Here is a 17,579-nt window from a genome sequence, read left to right as displayed (position 1 = left end):
ACAGCTGGTGAGCAGCAGAACCAGATTCAAAGGTAGGTTCTTCATCTCCAAACCACACATTCTTCACCTCTGTCTATGTGGCCTTCTAGCCTAATAGCCATTTCCCCCAGACGTAAGCTCTCAGCTGTTCTATGTCCAATATAACCATTCACGGTCCCTTGGATATCACACACTGGATTTTAGCTCTTGCCTTCTTTCCTCCCTTCAAAGTGACCTCCTTCCTCTGAAATAACCTACTGCCACCAGGTGTCCCTCCTCTCCTGTTAGTGAGCACCACTTTGTTCTAATTGCAAATCAAGCAATGCAAGCAAACTGGAAAGACTTCCTAGCTTAATTCAATTACACAAATTCACATTATTGAGCAATATGCTTTCCCCTGAGGAAGCCCAGATGAAAGAGTCAAGAAAACACAAGTACATAATGACAAGGCAAAATCTGAGTGGTTCAGATGAAGTTCTAGGTTCAAAGGAGGAACAGATTGCATCAAGTTGATGAAAGATTCCTTTGTGACTTCTACAAGTAATATGGAAAGAACCTAGGTTTTCTACCATCTGTACTGAAGGTTTAAAAATAGGTCCTAGATTGTACCTCAAAGGCTACCTAATGTCTTTTCTTCCTTGTTTATTTCTGAGTCTATAAGAAACCATTTTTGAGCCCTTGGGTGATTCAGAAGTTGACCCCAACTCATCAATATTAAAGAAGTTTGGGAGAGCAAGGATGTGGAATAGAATTATAATTTACTCTGTGGTGATATTTAAAACCACTTTAGGACATGGAAAACCAGACATTTTTAGCATTTGAGGAGCCATAATTAAAGTATTAACTGCTTTTTCCATTGTTTGGCCCCTTTGTTGCTCCCTTTGTTCATCAGACAATAAATACTCTGTGGCTGCAGCTCTCCACATTCAGAAAGAATATTCCTGATGGAACAAGCCTGTTACAATCCATGTCTTTGAGGATTCATGCATGAATAATGCATTATGCTTTGAAATTTAAAAAGGGACATGAGAGTCAGAGGAAGCCAAAAAAAACAAAGAAAAATTAGGATCATGACTTCCTTTCCCACAGCCCATGCCTTCTTATGTATCAGGGAAGACAGAACAGCCCATGTCTTCCTCCATCTGGGAAGACTTCAAGCACTGCCGCCTTGCAAGTGGGCTCCTCACTTCACACCATGGCTGCTTTCTCTGCCCTTATTCACCTTCACATCCTACTGCCCCCATTCCTGGTCTGAAAGCAAATGTCTACAGAAAAATCCTTAGTATTTTATTGGGAAGACCAACTTTGAAGGGAAGAAAGAAGTAAAGCAAAGCAAAGCAGAGCAAAACGAAACAAAGGTAGAAGTTTCCTGGGGCGCCTGGGTGGCTCAGTCGGTTAAGCGTCTGACTTCAGCTCAGGTCATGATCTCGCGGTCCGTGAGTTCAAGCCCCGCGTCGGGCTCTGTGCTGACAGCTCAGAGCCTGGAGCCTGTTTCAGATTCTGTGTCTCCCTCTCTCTGACCCTCCCCTGTTCATGCTCTGTCTCTCCCTGTCTCAAAAATAAATAAAACGTTAAAAAAAATTTTTTTTAATAAAAAAGGTAGAAGTTTCTGGGAATTTCCTTCCAACCAGTTATGTGACTTCCTAGAGGTCCAGTTTGATTTCTTTTCGATGGTGGGGGACATTCAGGGGCAATACAAATTAACTCTTGCAAAGACAGAAAATTTACACTTAAGACCAGTTGTACTGTCTTTGCAGTTTGAAGAGATGTATCGCGCTGAATTAACAGAGTCACTACTCATTCCCCACCGCTTGTTTTTGTTCCTCAGGTGCTGAGGATGGAATTCATCATTCACCTCACTTCATTGGCCATAACTATCACTGGTTTCAGTTAATCGTTGAATATTTTGGTATTCTCTTTCTTTTTTTTTTTTTATCTCACCACCTCTGTAGAGTTGTTTCTAAGTCAGGTATAACTGTTACATCAAGGAGGAGGGACATCTGACCATTCCTCAGCATTAATGCTAATCCCTAGGGAACATCCATATTCTGTCAAAGGACCCATACAATGTCTTCAGCTGAATCTACTGAAGACAGGAGGTTCTCATTCAAAATGAAGACAAGGTGGACTCTGACGTAATGAGCTTGGATGGGGCAAGGGCAGGGCCATTCTCACGAGCAGCCGCCAGCAGCACTATCTCAAGCAAAAATCTAAAATCTGAATCCTTTGTGTCTTTAGATCAAGATCAAAGACACAACATTTCAATGTATGTGAAAAGACAAACTGCTGGACAGTCTACCAGCCTGTTCAAGTTTTCAAGTCTCACATTTCAAGTAAGCCCATAGGTCATGCTATCACAAAGCTGCTACTATGAGAATAATCCTCTTCTGATCTCCTGGGGCAGGAAGTGGCTTCTCCTCAGGTGCCTTACCTTTCAGCGTTCCTGAGTTCTTACATCTGCTATCAGGAAAGCTTTCAAGGGCTCTTCAGAGCCCTTAAGAGGAATAGCCTCTTAACCTGGAGCCTAAGCCAAGTGCAGTTGAGAAGGTCTGAACATGGTGGGGGGTGGAGAGGAAGGAAATGAAAAGTACAAAGTGTTCTTCTTAAGACATTTGTGGGTCCTTTGACAAAAGATCATTAGTGTTCCCTGGAGATTAAAAATATTATCCAGGAGCACTTGGGTGGCTCAGTCAGTTAAGCATTTGACTCTTGATTTCAGCTCAGGTCATGTTCTCACAGTTGTGAGATTGAGCCCCGAGTCAAGCTCCATGCTGAGTGTGGAGCCTGCTTGACATTCTCTCCCTCTCTCCCTCTCTCTCTCTCTGCCTCCCTCCCCTCCACCCTCCCTCTCCCTCTCTCTGCCCATCTCCCACTCATGGTGTGTGTGTGTGTGTGTGTGTGTGTGTATGTGTGTCTCCCCCAAAATAAATTAATAAACACTTTAAAAAATATTATCCACAAATGATCATGTGGTCCCCCTTTTAAAAGTACAATTTATTAGCGAATTATAAACACTACAGAGCCTGAATAACTTATCAAATTTCCTGTTCTCACTGGAAGCAATACTCCTCTGTGTTACATAGGAGCATCCTAAAAATCAAGGAAATTGAGGAAGTGAAGAGAGGTCAAGACTACACTGTTACTCATGTGCAGGACCAGAATCCAAACCCAAGTTTACTCCAAATCCATGATCTACACAGCCACCAATCCAAACTGAGCGCCAGACCCATCACCACAGCAACTCTTTAAACACATGAGCTTCCTATCCCACTCCCTGCCTTCTAGATCCAAATCTCTGAGAGTAGAGTCCAGGAATCAGGGGCTTTTTAAAGCCTCCCAGGTGCTCTCTCAATGGACACGCTGTGAACTGCTATCTCCTGTTTGTGGTTACAGGTCGATACTGGTTTCTTCCTCTTATTTGCACATTCTACCCTCCCCCCCCCACCATTTCCAGTGATTACAATTTACTTGTTCTGTAGACCAAATAGAAAACAAGAGAGTATTTTTAAGTATTTTTTTCAGGCTGAAGTAATCATCTAACCCATTTTTAAGAAATCAGTCTCCTCTTGTGATTAAAAAAAGAATGTAAAGAAACCAGCCAAGCCGTTAGCAATACAACGCATTAAATGCTTCCGTCTGTTTTCTCTGGCTATTCGTAATTTAAAAGTAAGAAACATGGGGGTGTTAACCAAACCTTTCAGTTCAGGGAACAAAGTTTCCTTAAGAAGTCTTAAATGCCAAGGCCTGCCAGAGTAAGACATTAGGACAGAGTATTAGAATCAGGTGCTGAAGTATTGCTAGTATACGCAATTGACGTGGATTTATTTGAACAGTTGTTCCTCATAAAATCTTCATGCTTATCAAAATGCCCTCCATCCCCAACCAAAGGTAATGTCCCATCTGACTTCCCCAGGTTGGAAAATAATTGGTTCCTAACGTACCATATGACATAAGTGAGAAGCCAATTTGCAGAAGGAACCGCACTTTGGCTCCTCTTGGGTCCTCTGCAGCACCGGCTCAGAGAAGCCCAGCACAGCCCACACTACTGGGTACGGCACATACTCTCAATTCCCACTTGTTCCAGGGAATCAAGTTTGTTCTCACTTGCTTTTTCATCACGTCTTTAAACATCATTTTCACCTTCAAAAAAGTAGAATATCTCCATAATGTTTTCCCCATAAATTTTTTTTTACTGACAAGATTTTATCGTCACCAAGAATAAGGGGAAGCACAGGTGCCAATAAGAATATTTTCATTTTTCCTCTGTTTCAAAAAATACACTTCCTGACTCTGTGAAAAGATAGCTCCTGGTCCTTTCTCTTTTTCACAGCTTCTTTTGCACAAACTCATTCACAAAAGAGATAGATTGCCAATCTTTTCTGATCTCTCTTTTGCTCATCCTCGACTGAATTTAAATTGGGGTCATTACGTTAAGGTGGAATAAAACTATTTTATACACCCTAACTCAGAGAGGTCCTGTTTCCACTGCAATTATCTTTCTAAGCAATAACAGTGGGATAGAACACAATGTTTTGTGCCGTATTTCCGAAGACACCTCTGCATGACATGCACACCAATATTCTTCCCTTTTCCACAGGTTATTTTTAGTAAAACAATTGTTTTGTGTTATTTTTAACCCTCCAGGTTTGCTTTGTTCTTACCCAAAAGCCTTGCTTTGGAGATTGGTGTCCACTGGAAGAATCTCGGACAGATGACCTTGGTCTTTTCCGGAGAAATCAGTAATGTGTGTCCGCTCAATTGCAGCTCAGCAGCCACACTGGGAAGCTGGGGCCTCCTGGTTCCAGGTTACTCTGTGCCCCAGTGGCCTCCAGGTGTGAACAGCAGAGTGTGGTGGGAAGGGCTGGGCCAGGCTCACCTGCAGGTGGTTGTCAATGTAGAACAATTTGAGCAGGTGGTTGTCAATGTAGAACAATTTGAGCGGTATAGGAAGGTGAAATATAAAGTGCATGGCCCTGGGGGCAGAAGATGTGTATAATCCTTCCATCACAGTACAGCCCACTGTCAGGAAAAAAACTTCTCTCTTAGCCTCTTGTGAACACATACAGAGTCTAAAGAACGATACAAAATGTTCTTTTCCTATCATGGCAGGGCTCAGATCAGCTGTCTCTTCTGTTTCTTTTTGTCTTCCTTTGCCTCACATTAGTGTACCAGCTCCCTCCTGCCATTGAATCTTGTGGTCAGGTTATTAGTGCAGGGCAGACAGATTTCTGGCTTCAACTCAGGTAGGCAAATGTGGATCCTTACGTTCTTCAGACTAGCTTATTTGGTAAACAATAAACCCTCCTGCGTTTATTGATCACCTCTTATAGCACAGTAAGTTTTTTGCTAAAAAGCTCTTACCTTATCAGATGGGCCAGATGAGATAAGGATGCTATGGTCTTAAACAGTGCAGCAGAAAATGTATTTTGGCTTTAAGTCCCAAAGATTTAATGTAGAGGTTTAACTGTAGTGGGTTATTTCCACTATACGATACTTACTACTTTGAACATTAGTAATAATTACAGTAACAGCTAGTAGTTACTTTCTTTCCGATAGCTTTAAGTCCTTTACCATCTCTTTTAAGCCTCCCAACACTACTAAGAAATAGATTTTATAATTATCCAATTTTGTTTATGAAGAACCAGAGGTTAATTTTCCCAAACCCATGGTAAATAGTGGCAGCAGAATTTGAACCAGGAAGCTGGGCTCCCCAGCCCCTGTCCCAGCTGCCATATTTGACTGCTACGTAGGCACAGGGTACCAAGTTTCAGTAATGCAAGATGAATACGTTCTCAAGACCTTATGTCCAGCATGGTGATGACAATCAACAAAACTGTATTGTATACCTGAAATTTGTTAAGAGGATAGATTTTAAATATTCTCACCCCGCCAAATGTGCCCCCAATACACAGATGGTGACTATACAGGTGATGAATATGTTAATTAGCTTAATTGCGGTGCTCATTGAACAATGCATACATATATCAAAACATCAAGTTGTATACCTTAAATACGTACAATTTTTATATGTCAATAATAGCTCAAGAAAGCTGTTGAAAAAGAAAGAAAAAACAGTTTCATTTAAAAAATTCTCCAAATGTTAACATGTACCATGGTTATTTTATACACACACACACACGCACACCTTTCTGAACCTTTTTGGGTTTGAAGACATGATGTCCCTTTGTCCTTAAATGCTTCCATGTATGTTTCTTAAAAACAGGCCAGTCTCTTACATAATCATGATATAATTATTAAAATCAGGAAATGAACATTGACATAATACTATTATCTAATCTACAAACCTTATTCAGATTTTGCTAGTTGTTCCAATAACAGCCTTTATGGCAAATTAAAATCCCTGTGCTGAAGGAAAAAAAAAAAAAAAAAAGCCTACATGTGGACAAATAGCCACCCAACGTTTCAAAACAGGGTCAATGAGGGGTGGGGTGGGGCACCTGGGTGGTTCATTCTGTTAAGCGTCTGACTTCGGCCAAGTCATGATCTTGGGGTTCATGAGTTCGAGCCCCATGTCTAGGGTCTGTGCTGACAGCTCAGAGCCTGGAGCCTGCTTCGAATTCTGTGTCTCCCTCTCTCTCTGCCCATCCCCCACTCATGCTCTGTCTGTCTCTCTCTCTCTCTCTCTCTCTCTCTCAAAAAATGAATAAACATTTAAAAAAATTAAAAAAAAAAAACAACACAGGGTCAATGGAAATTGTTAATCTGTGAGGCCAAATATCAAGAGCTCTGGTGACTGGAGTTTTCCAGGCTGTGACCATGGCTCCATCCGTCTATGTTGTATAGACAGGCCAGTGCAGATTCCAAAGAACAGAGCCACAAAAGACAGGTGAAATGATTTATGAGACCCTACTTCATGCTATGAAAATTATAAATTTATTGGAATGAAGATCATTTGTTACTGGGCACAAAATACACCCACTGTAAATTGAAAGAAAAAAAAAAACATAACAAGTGCAAACAGATTCCAGGGAAGAAATGGGCCTATATATATATATATATATATATATATATATATATATATAGTTTGCACACAGTACATATATATGTGCATATATATACACATATATATGTGTATATATATATATATATATATATATATAATGCTTATTTATTTTGAGACAGAGAGTATGTGCATGAGTGTGAGTGGGTGAGGGACAGAGAGAGGGGGATAGAGACAGAATTTCAAGCTGTGCTCTCAGCACAGAGCCCCAGGCAGGGCTCAATCTTATGACTGTGGGATCATGACCTGAGCCGAAATCAAGAGTCAAATGCTTACCCAACTAAGCCACCTATGCTCCCCAGAAATGGGTAAATTTTTAAAAAGTTGTTGCTTCACTTCTTCTGTCATTTCTACAATAATGTTACAACAAATCCTGATAAATTATTTTGCTACAACCCATCAACAATTCAATAAGGATTTCCCAGTGAACACAAATTTTAGATTATTAACATAGCCTATATAGTATCTATCAATTTAAGAAAGTGAGTATCCAGGACAAACGTTTTTGAGTGCAAAAATGTGTAAGTAAAATGTCTTGTGTTATTTGATTAATTATTTAGTGTTATAAAATGTATGTATGTGTATGTTTTTACCTTGGGGGTCAACTGACAGGTCTTTGACCAACCCAAAATGACAGAATCACAATACATTCATCAATAAACTTGTGCAATATATTTGTATTATATAAAAGATTTTCTAACACTGTGATTTTTGTAGTCAATTATTTATTATTATTATTATTATTATTATTATTATTATTATTAGAGAGAGAGAGAGAGTGAAAATCCCAAATAGACTCCATGCTCAATGAAGAGTCCAAAGCAGGGCTTGATCTCAAGACCCTGGAATCATGACCTGAGCCAAAATCAAGAGTCAGATGTTTAACTTACTGAGCCACCCAGGGGTGCCAAGATTCATTTACTTTTTTAAGCTTATTTATATCACACCATGTTTTAGATCATAAACTGTATACATTACCTTTTGTGCTAAAACAGAGCAGGTTCCAAATATTCCAAATATACAATTTGCTACTATAGTTTAGTAACGACCACAAACCTATCAGGTTTCTTCAAAATTAATCAGCAGAACATTGAAGGAATTTTTTTTTTCATGAGAAAGGAAGCCAACTAAGCTTATATAATTTATATATAACAATACATTCTGTTTGTTCCCAAATCGAACAGAAGTTCTTCTAAAGTAGATGGTTTGCACACAGTAAGAGCTCAATAAACATTAGTTGAATACATTAGTCTCTCTCTTTTGACCCCCACCCTACCATTACACATATAACTACTGCTAGCAAATACCAGAACGCAACTAGCTCTGAAATCCACCCACCCCCCTGTCCCTGGGGAAATAAGAGTCAAAGTTTAATCACCTGAGCAAATTTTCTTTTATTGAAAAGAGTTAACACCTGGTTCCCTTGAAAACACATACTTCAATGAAACCATGAGGCTGTCACAGGAATTCATAAAGATGCATGAGGCACCATGAACCTCACTGGCACAGGGAACTTGTTCTGGTGATGAAAGCTCCTTTTGTAAGAGAAGTTGTACGTACAGAGCCAAATTCTCTGGCTTACTATTGGTTCTCCTCCATAACGGCCACCCTTAACCCCAATAAAGCAGAAGGACACAGCATACAACGAGCCCTTTTTCTGGTTGCTATCCCCAAACCCCTTTGCCTTGGAGTCGCTCCCAACCCTACAGCATTAACTTGGCCCCAGGGTTGGGATCACTAACCAGATGGTCTGTTGCCTGCAGAAATGCGCATGCTCAGTTCATAAGCCCCTGCACACCCAATAAAGCGCGGAGCTCAGGTCCTGGCGGCTGCTTTTAGAAGCTCATTTCTTTAGTTTTGTTCCGCGTCCAGTTGATTGAGTCGCTTTACAATCATGCTGTTGATTTTCTTAAGATCGTCTATGTCCTTTCCCTCAGCTGTTAGTCTTCTCGACACATCATCCATCTTGTTTCCAGTTTGAACTTCAAAACAGAAAACAGACTGTGTTACATTGATAGCCAGTATGTTCCGTCGGGACCCGCTAGTGCCTTGTGTTGGTGCTTAGCCAAGTGCTGAAAGGCCCCCTTGGCAAGTCCCCTGCTCCAATAACCCACGCAGCCCACAAGCCAGGGAGAGAAATCGCCGAAGACTAAAGCTGTCTACCAAAGTGCATTACTTTTACAATTTATTGTGCCCAGCCTCGACTACCTTTGGCAGCTCCACACAGATTTTGGCTGAGAAACTTCACTGTGAGCCACCAAAGGAAACCACCAGCTAGTCTCATTGGGAGCATATCAGAGAAGTGATTGTTACATCGTCTTCTTAGAGCGCTCTTCTCCAGAGGTTTTTGGCTCCTCGTTGGGAAATGAGGTTTTCTGGGTTTCAGCCTATTTTGACATAGCTCTGCTGGTTCTGAATTACCAGCCCATAAATGAACATGTAGTAATTCCCCTCGGACCATCCTAAGAACAGAGACTGTATTTTCAAAATAAACAGAACTCTTGGCAACAAAATAAGCTATGGAGGTTACTCCATACTCATCAGAGGTTAAAATTTCCAGGAAATGCAGCAAAAAAATCCATACTTAATATTTGAGCTTCTTATTATTTCCATTTTAAGCAAGTTTTTTTTCCCCCAACTAATGTTGCTGGTAGTATGCCACGAGGCTTAGTGGATAAACTAATGTGGGAAAGTAAACTAGATAGAAGAGCTTCCCCTTCCAGGCTTGGGACAAATGGTTGCCCAGAAGCTGCTTCTTCCCCATGTCTGCAAAACTATGCTGGATGAATTATGGTCTAAAACATGAAGGAAGGATCTTAATTGAGATTAACTACAGAGCCAGGCAGAAAAATCACTTGCTTCTGGGGAAAAATGTGAAACTGAAGTAAATTCATAACACATAATATCCTTTCCCCTCTTGGGAACCTCCTAGTGGAACATAAGTCAAACAGAGAAGGAAGCAGCAGCCGGGCTGGCTTGAGTGTGTTCCACGATACACTGATTCCAAATTAAATTCCAAAAAAGAAAAAGAGTTCCATGTGCAAAAATGTTAGAGAAAAATTTTGCACTGATCTGCCTCTTGGAAACTCACAAGAAGTAAAAAAAAAAACAATTTGAGCATTATCTAACTCAGCAATTATCAACCTCCTTTGACCATAGAATCCTTCTTCCCTCAGGCAACAACAACATCCCAGGAACCTAGTATTCTCTGGAATAGACTGCTTGGCCACTAGAATTTGTTACCAGAGGCATATATAGTAATCTACTCTTGTAGCCCATTATTCCTTTTTAGGACAGAGATTATGACAAAAACATAAGGTCCAATGGTTTAATAAGAATGTAATCAAGTATAAAATAAGTCTTTTCCCTCTTACATAAAAATACCAGTTATAAAGAATACAGGTTCTTTCACGTCAGTGAAAAGACTACAAATTTGCACTAAATCCCACTGAGAGCAAAATGGTTTCTTTGTTAAAGATGAGCACAGGCCAAGTTCATTTCCAGAGGCCTGTGCCAACTCCACTCTGAGGCTGAGTTAAGGTTTGTCTGAAAACCACAGGAAGTCCTTGTTTTATTTCTTCAACATAGGCAATGGAGGGCAGGGAAGCTTTGGAGCCAGACAGGTCAGGGTTTGAATCTTGGTTCTGCCTCTGATTAGCAGGGTACACATGGAGAGGTACATTTCTAGGTCTTAGTCTCACGTCAGTAAAATAGAAATACTAAATACTATCTTAAGAGGTAAAGATGTAAGATAATGAATTTATGTATCTGGCACAGAGCAATAGCCCAAAGAAAGACATTCTTCTTGGGGTGCCTGGGTGGCTCAGTCGGTTGAGTGGCCGACTTCGGCTCAGGTCATGATCTCACGGTCCGTGAGTTCGAGCCCCGCGTCGGGCTCTGTGCTGACAGCTCAGAGCCTGGAGCCTGTTTCGGATTCTGTGTCGCCCTCTCTCTGACCCTCCCCTGTTCATGCTCTGTCTCTCCCTGTCTCAAAAATAAATACGTTAAAAAATAAAAATTAAAAAAAAGACATTCTTCTTTGTTCATATCTTCTTTTTCTTTCTTCGTATGACTTTGCTCTCAACGTAAAACACCAGCAGCAAATATAACATAAATCACATTTATACAAGAGGGGTATAATGACAGTAATAAAGTGCATGCTCTTTGAAGTCAGGCAGGAGTGTCTTTGGGCCCTGATTCGGCACTTATTAGTTGTGGACCTCAGGCACGGTGATTAACCGAAGCCTCAGTGTCAGCACCGGTAAAACCAGAATAATAGTAGATCGTACGACCTAGAGTTGTTACGAGGTTGTGAGCAAACAGACATCAAGTGTTACTTAGCACAGTGCCTGGGAAAATGAGTGCTCGATATATAGCACTTCTTATCATCATTACCTTTAACCTCATTACCCGTCGCTCCACAGAAGAGAGAAGTTCCTTTGGGTGGCTCTCCTGCCGATAGGGATATCTAAAATTTCCTGCTAGTTTAACTCAGTCATTACCCCAGATGGGTGTGGCAGAATGATATTTGGAGCATTAATTTTTGTTGGTATAACATTTCAGAATTCAGAGTAATGCATGGGCTTTTTCTGGCCCTGAAGATTCAGGAACAACCCACATTCAATGGACAGTCAGAGACAAGGGCACCATTATTGTAAGGATAGTTCCCATTGAAGCTTTTAAGTTAGAGAGGGCATGGACTGGGCCAGAGAGAAGCAGTTAAATATCCCACCTCCCCACGTGCCCTGACCCCAGACTAGATAAAAAGCCAGAAGGAGAAGGGAGTTTGGGGAAGAGAAGGGGTCTGAGGCTGTAAAAGAGCCACACCCCCTGCCCACCTGTCTCCCCCCATCATCACCACCACTACCTCCTTTAATCCTGAATGAATTTAAATTAAAGGCCTTCCAAAGACATGGGCTCCACTTCTCACTGAAGATTTTTGAAGGCTACAGGGCCTGCAAAGCAGGAAAGGGCAGAAGAAATAAATGATGGTCCTCAGGACCCAGGGGAAAAGGCGTGGTTCAGGGCAGCAGGAAGCTGAAATAAATCCAGATAATGGCCCACAGAGGTTAGCTGAGAGAGAGAACTGATGGGTTTGAGGGGAGAGGGCAACCCACAGAAGGAAAGGACAGCACCCTGCCCCTGCCAAGGCAGAAAGGAGAGTGGCCCTGGGGACTGGGGGGTCTCGCCATGTGGGACAGCCCAGCCACCACTCAATGGCAGAGGTCAGGCCCAGGCTGAGAGCAGGGAGGGCAGGTCGTCATACAGCCCGGGGGAGTGTCAAGCAGGAAAGAAGCGGCCTCATCACCTCCCCAACACAGCCTCTGGGACCTTGCACAAGCCCTCAGTGCTTCCAATAGATTTCTGGGAAGTGAGAAAACCTGGGAAGGAGTTTGAAACCTGAATGTGACTCTATGGTAGAGACCTGAATTAATGGAGCAATTATGTACTGGATTAAGAAAAACTAGAATCAACATTTGACAGCCAGGGACTCCCAAGTAAGAAAGGAAAGCTATAGAGACGCCTGGGTGGCTCAGTCAGTTCAGCATCTGACCCTTGATTTTGGCCTAGGTGGTGATCTCATGTCAGGCTCTGCTTTGTCAGCCTGGGATCCTATCTCTCCCTCGCTCTCTGCCCCTCCCCCACTAATGTGCTTGTGTTTGCTCGCTCTCTCACGCTCACTCTCTAAAAATAAATAAATAAACTTTAAAAAAAAAAAAGAAAAGAAATTTATAGAAGTATTTAATGTCTTGTTCATGAACTTGTGGCACTGTGGGCTTACGTCCCCAGAATCACAGGGCCAGGCACTTGCCGTCTGTCTTTCCAGTGTAGCAGCGATTGCCAAAAAGCATGGACTCCTCACAGGAGCAAAGTTAAACAACCAGCAACAAAGTAAGAGCATTTAAGAAACGAGAATGTGTCAGTGGTACTTACCTATTAGAAAGATCACGAAGGAAACCAGTGCCAGACTGACAATCAGCACAATTATCAGCCCCATAAAAAATAGACTGTGACTTCCGTTTCCTGAGTTAGTGCCAACGTCTGGGATTTTCTCCTGGAGAGCTAACATGAAACAAACAAGAATACCTATGACAAAAACTCCTCAGGATCCACCTTGCCAGCAGAACTGAACAGTCCCCCACTGTTAAAGACCCGAGTAAGGGATACACCCGTTTTTCCCTGTGATCACCCTGGAAAGTGACTTATGTCATAGGAATGTCTTTGGACTTATGTCTTTGGTGCTCTTTGTGAATTTTTTACCTTCTTCATCCTTGGTAGTCAAAAAAATAAGCAGGGTTTAGCACTCTCCTTGGAAAGTTCTTTGAAGATGGTGTTAATACTGAAGAGGCAGGACGTGGGTTTTCTTTGGATGAGTAGGAGAGGATATGTGTGTTAAGCTTTCAGAGTGATGGAGACTGTATTGCCCTCTTCTCTGAAGTGACAGGGGAGTAAAATACAGCTGGCTGGGACACCTATGCTGAGTGGAAGGCTGAATGCTCTAGGGTATCTCCCAGAAATGCCTTTCACCATAGGAGTAAGTTAAGCTGACATCCATTTAAATAGAAAAATGGCCCGGATGTATCTGGGTTTCTCAGAGCTGTCTTTGGGATGAACCTGCTTGGCAAACAAGGTTCTTTTAAATGTTGTACAGTTACACTGAGACTGCAAGTATGCTTATAAAGCAGCTAAAGCATGAAGTGTCTGCATTTGGCCATCATTTTGTAAGGCCTGTTTGCCTAGGAACACCCAAATTAAATTAAATAAGCACTGTAGGAACTTGGGGTCATGGAGACCATTAACTTCCTTTCTGTATTCTCTCCTACTTTGCATCGGTCCCACACACTGTGCTACTTGATAATAGCTAGGTGGGTGGCTTAGGTCCTGGGCCGTGTAAATACATCATGCGTCACCCCGCAACAACTTTTGCTTCCTAATCAAAGCAATGGCATAAGCTGGTACCCAAACACCTATTCCTGCGGAGTCTTGACTGCAGTAGAAGCAGATGAAAGTCTGAACCCATTAAAATGAAGAAAAAAGCAAGACCTCAATTAGGATTTAGAAGGGGAATAATAGATATAAATTTGGAATTACCTGAGTTTAGAATGGGAATGGAACAAACGACTAGTAGAAAATTAAGGCCTGTGTTTGAAAGTCAGAGTTTAAACTGGAAAAATGGGGCTCAGAATGATCTGAGAGAGCTCGTTCACAATATTTAGGGAACAAAGTACACATTTAGTATTTAGAGGATTTTTGTTTTGCCTTTCTCCTCCTTTTTTTAACCCTTTAATTGGGACCATTTGTGATTTTTAAGTAGAAAATGAAGTTGACTTCATGCCCCCCCAAAATTTAATGACTTCTTGAAATCTGGATGAATGTATGGAGCATTTTCTCAGCAATGCACTACAAAGTAAGACTTCTCCTGGAAAGTGGGCACCACTGTGACCTGGCCGTGGTCTCTGGAAGGCACGACAGCAGCCAAGGGGGATGAGCAAACCTCTTGGAAGACCAGCACTGCAGTTTCCCTGCCCTTTCCAGGGAGAAACACTCCACAGAAACTTCTCAGAACTCTTGAAGACACATTCCAAATCTTGCTTAGGACCCAAGAAAGCCCATAAGCCTGTCAAATATTAAGAGAACTAACACAGAAGTTGACTAATAATAAAAAGCATTTCCAGCACTGAGCTGTTCCTAATGCCCACCCTGCCACCCACCACACCCACAGGTCCAGATTAGCCTTTACTATTTTTAGGGGGCCTAGAAGCCAGGAAGAGCCAGCAAGCCTGGGAGGCACACATACGGAGCAGATGCTGTGAGCCAGCAGGACAGAGGGTCAGTCTGTTTAAGTCATTTATGGAATCCACAATATAAAGCTTTCGATCTTCAGGCATGCCTCGAGAGCTGGTGTCCTGGGAATGATTCATAGTTCCTGGAAGAAAACACTGACACTAAACAGAAGGCCGGCTCTGGGAGCCCCACTGCACAAGAATCAGAGGCCACAGGAAGCTGGACAGGCACGGAAAGAACCACCCACATGCATTATTTCCAGCTGACGGTCTAGAAAAGCTGTGCTTGTCCAGAAGAAAATATTTCCCTTTGGGGACAACGTTGTACCTATTCTTTTTGCTTGGCTTGCCAGGAAGCTCAGACTCAATTGTGACACCCAATGTGAGCCCTTTATACCTCTCCTCAGATTTCTTAATTCTCGCTATTTTCCCTGAGCCTGCTTTTTAATTTTGTAATTTATTTTATTTCATTAATTTTTTTAAGTTTTTATTTATTCATTTCGAGAGAGAGAGAGCACATGAGCATGAGTTGGAGAGGGGCAGAGAATGGAGAGAGAGAATCCTAAGAAAGCTCTGTGCGGACAGGGTGGAGCCCGATTCGGGGCTCAAACTCATGAAGAGTGAAACCATGAAATCGTGACTCTGGCTGAAGTAGGTTGCTTAACTGATTGAGCTGCCCAAGCTCACTGAGGTGCCGCAAGAAAACTATTTTAAAATAAATTACAAAATTAGGGGCACCTGGGTGGCTCAGTCAGTTAAACATCCGACTTCAGCTCAGGTCATGATCTCACAGTTCATGGGTTCCAGCCCCATGTCGAGCTCTGTGTTGACAGCTCAGAGCCTGGAGCCTGCTTCAGATTCTGTGTCTCCCTCTCTCTCTGCCCCTCCCCCACTTGTTCTCTGTCTCTGTCTCTCTCTCTTTCAAAAAATGAATAAAAATTGAAAAAATAAAATAGTTTTCTTTTATCACATTGTTTATATTCTGGTGAGATGCCTCAAATCCTTTGGACAAGAAAACTATGTATAAACATACAGAAAGGTAAAACTAAGCTAGTCGGCCTGTGGCCCAAAGACAGATCGTGAGAGGGCAAGAGAATATTACCGCAAACCATCCTAATTGCATGAGGCTTTAAAACATAACTGCGATTTTTACATTCTCGCTCAATATGGTATATATGAGTCTCCACCTTACATGTATTCTTTAGCCATTAGATGCTGGCAGGGAGTCCTCAAGACAAAAATTTCGCAGGCTAGGGTGCTATAAAGAGGAACCGCGCAGCGGATCGGAGGCTAAACTCCGGGACGTCTGAGGGCTCTTTCCTCCGAATTTCCTTAGATTGAGGCCACTTCCATAGTAAAGAATTTTAAAACTGAGGTTGACATTTAAGGTAATATTTTCTGATGACAGCACTTCCAGCAAACCTGAAAAGCCCGAATGGGTTTATTTATAAAGTCTGTTTTATTAGTTCTCTTCTAGCACAACAGAGAATGTGTGCCCTTTTAATTACATGAAATAAAGGGCTCTAGGAAGACAAATTCAAATTACCATCAAAACTGTCTCTTTCATGGTGGTCTCTCTTCATAAAATGAGTCCAATGGTGACATAGGGACTTTTTGATGTGAAAGGGACTGTAGACACGCTCTAGTCTGGCCCCCTCCTTCCCACAGAGGAGGAAATGGATGCTCAGATGGTGAATGCCCAACACCACACATTTACTTAGAGGCAGAGCTAGCCGGAAGCAGACCTCTTGCTTCAGAGTTCACTGTGTCTTCCCTTTCCTCTCTACATCCCTCCCTCACCCTCTTCTTTTATTTTTTAATGCTTATTCATTTTTGAGAGACAGAGCCTGAGTGGGGGAGAGGCAGAGAGAGAGGGAGACACAGAATCCAAAGCAGGCTCCAGGCTTCAAGCTGTCAGCACAGAGCCTGACGCAGGGCTCGAACTCATGGACCGCGAGATCATGACCTGAGCTGAGGTCAGACACTTAACCAACTGAGCCACGCAGGTGCCTCCCTAACCCTCTTTCAAGACTTGGCTCAAACCTCATCTCTCGAAGAATCAACCTGCCTTTCCTTTGTGCTTTTGCTGGATGCGGTACCTTCTTCCATCAGAACACACATTCTATTTTACAACATTTACTGCTTACATCTTTGACTTTCCTGGTTGACTGAGAACTCCTCAGGGTGGGCACCAATCCTATTCTTCAAATACTCAGTGTCAAATGTATAAGCCATGACTTACGTTAAGTTGGAACAGCTAAAATATTTTATTTACGATTTGAAGCTCACCATTTACAAAAGAATTTGAGGCAGTTAATAATAAATGCAATGACAGAAAGAAACTGAGGATAAAAATCCTCATGTGATATCTATCTGGACTCTGGTAAAGTCAATAAACTTTGTGCCTTCATTTATATGAAGCAACACACTGTTTACTTACTGTTAACATTAAAAATCTTTCCTTTAATAGCAGTTGCAAAATGAAGAAAGATAGAGTTAGGAGAAAACATTCAGAAAAAAAAAGTTGCGAACACCTACAGATCTGAAAAAGGATCAGCCATTTACTAAACAGGGTAAACTGGGGACACCTGGGTGGCTCAGTCGGTTAAGCTGCCGGCTCAGGTCATGATCTCGCGGTCTGTGAGTTCGAGCCCCACGTCGGGCTCTGTGCTGATGGCTCGGAGCCTGGAGCCTGTTTCAGATTCTGTGTCTCCCTCTCTCTGACCCTCCCCCGTTCATGCTCTGTCTCTCTCTCTGTCTCAAAAATAAATAAACGTTAAAAAAAAAATTTTAAA

At 42.1% G+C, this 17,579-nt stretch overlaps 1 protein-coding gene across 2 annotated transcripts; it reads right to left on the bottom strand.

The window, feature by feature from the left end:
- Window positions 1-8,459: 8,459 nt before the first annotated feature.
- On the bottom strand, window positions 8,460-14,922 carry LSMEM1 (leucine rich single-pass membrane protein 1). 2 transcript variants are annotated; one of them, XM_042927623.1, is made up of 3 exons: window positions 14,799-14,922; window positions 12,935-13,063; window positions 8,460-8,982 (listed from the first exon to the last, which is right to left on the bottom strand). In XM_042927623.1, exons 1-3 carry the CDS (start codon window positions 14,920-14,922, stop codon window positions 8,852-8,854), a joined length of 384 nt encoding a protein of 127 aa, XP_042783557.1. In that variant the 3' UTR covers window positions 8,460-8,851. The 2 variants fall into 2 exon arrangements, 1 of the variants encoding a protein (XP_042783557.1); XR_006199563.1 differs by lacking the exons at window positions 12,935-13,063; window positions 14,799-14,922 and adding an exon at window positions 9,209-9,314 and having other exon boundaries at window positions 8,933-8,982.
- Between the last annotated feature and the right edge of the window lie 2,657 nt (window positions 14,923-17,579).

This window comes from Panthera leo, chromosome A2 (assembly GCF_018350215.1).
Source record: "Panthera leo isolate Ple1 chromosome A2, P.leo_Ple1_pat1.1, whole genome shotgun sequence".
NCBI classification, from domain to species: Eukaryota; Metazoa; Chordata; class Mammalia; order Carnivora; family Felidae; genus Panthera; species Panthera leo.
The sequence above is the reverse complement of the archived record's forward strand: the minus strand, read 5'-3'. Positions and strand labels throughout refer to the sequence as shown.

Coding starts and splice junctions, on each gene's coding strand:
- LSMEM1 (XM_042927623.1), bottom strand. CDS start 14,922: ATGAATCATTCCCAGGACACCAGCTCTCGAGGCATGCCTGAAGATCGA. Junction 13,064..14,798: donor TGGCTCACAGCATCTGCTCC/GTATGTGTGCCT, acceptor GTTTCATGTTAG/CTCTCCAGGAGAAAATCCCA. Junction 8,983..12,934: donor CTTCGTGATCTTTCTAATAG/GTAAGTACCACT, acceptor TCTGTTTTGAAG/TTCAAACTGGAAACAAGATG.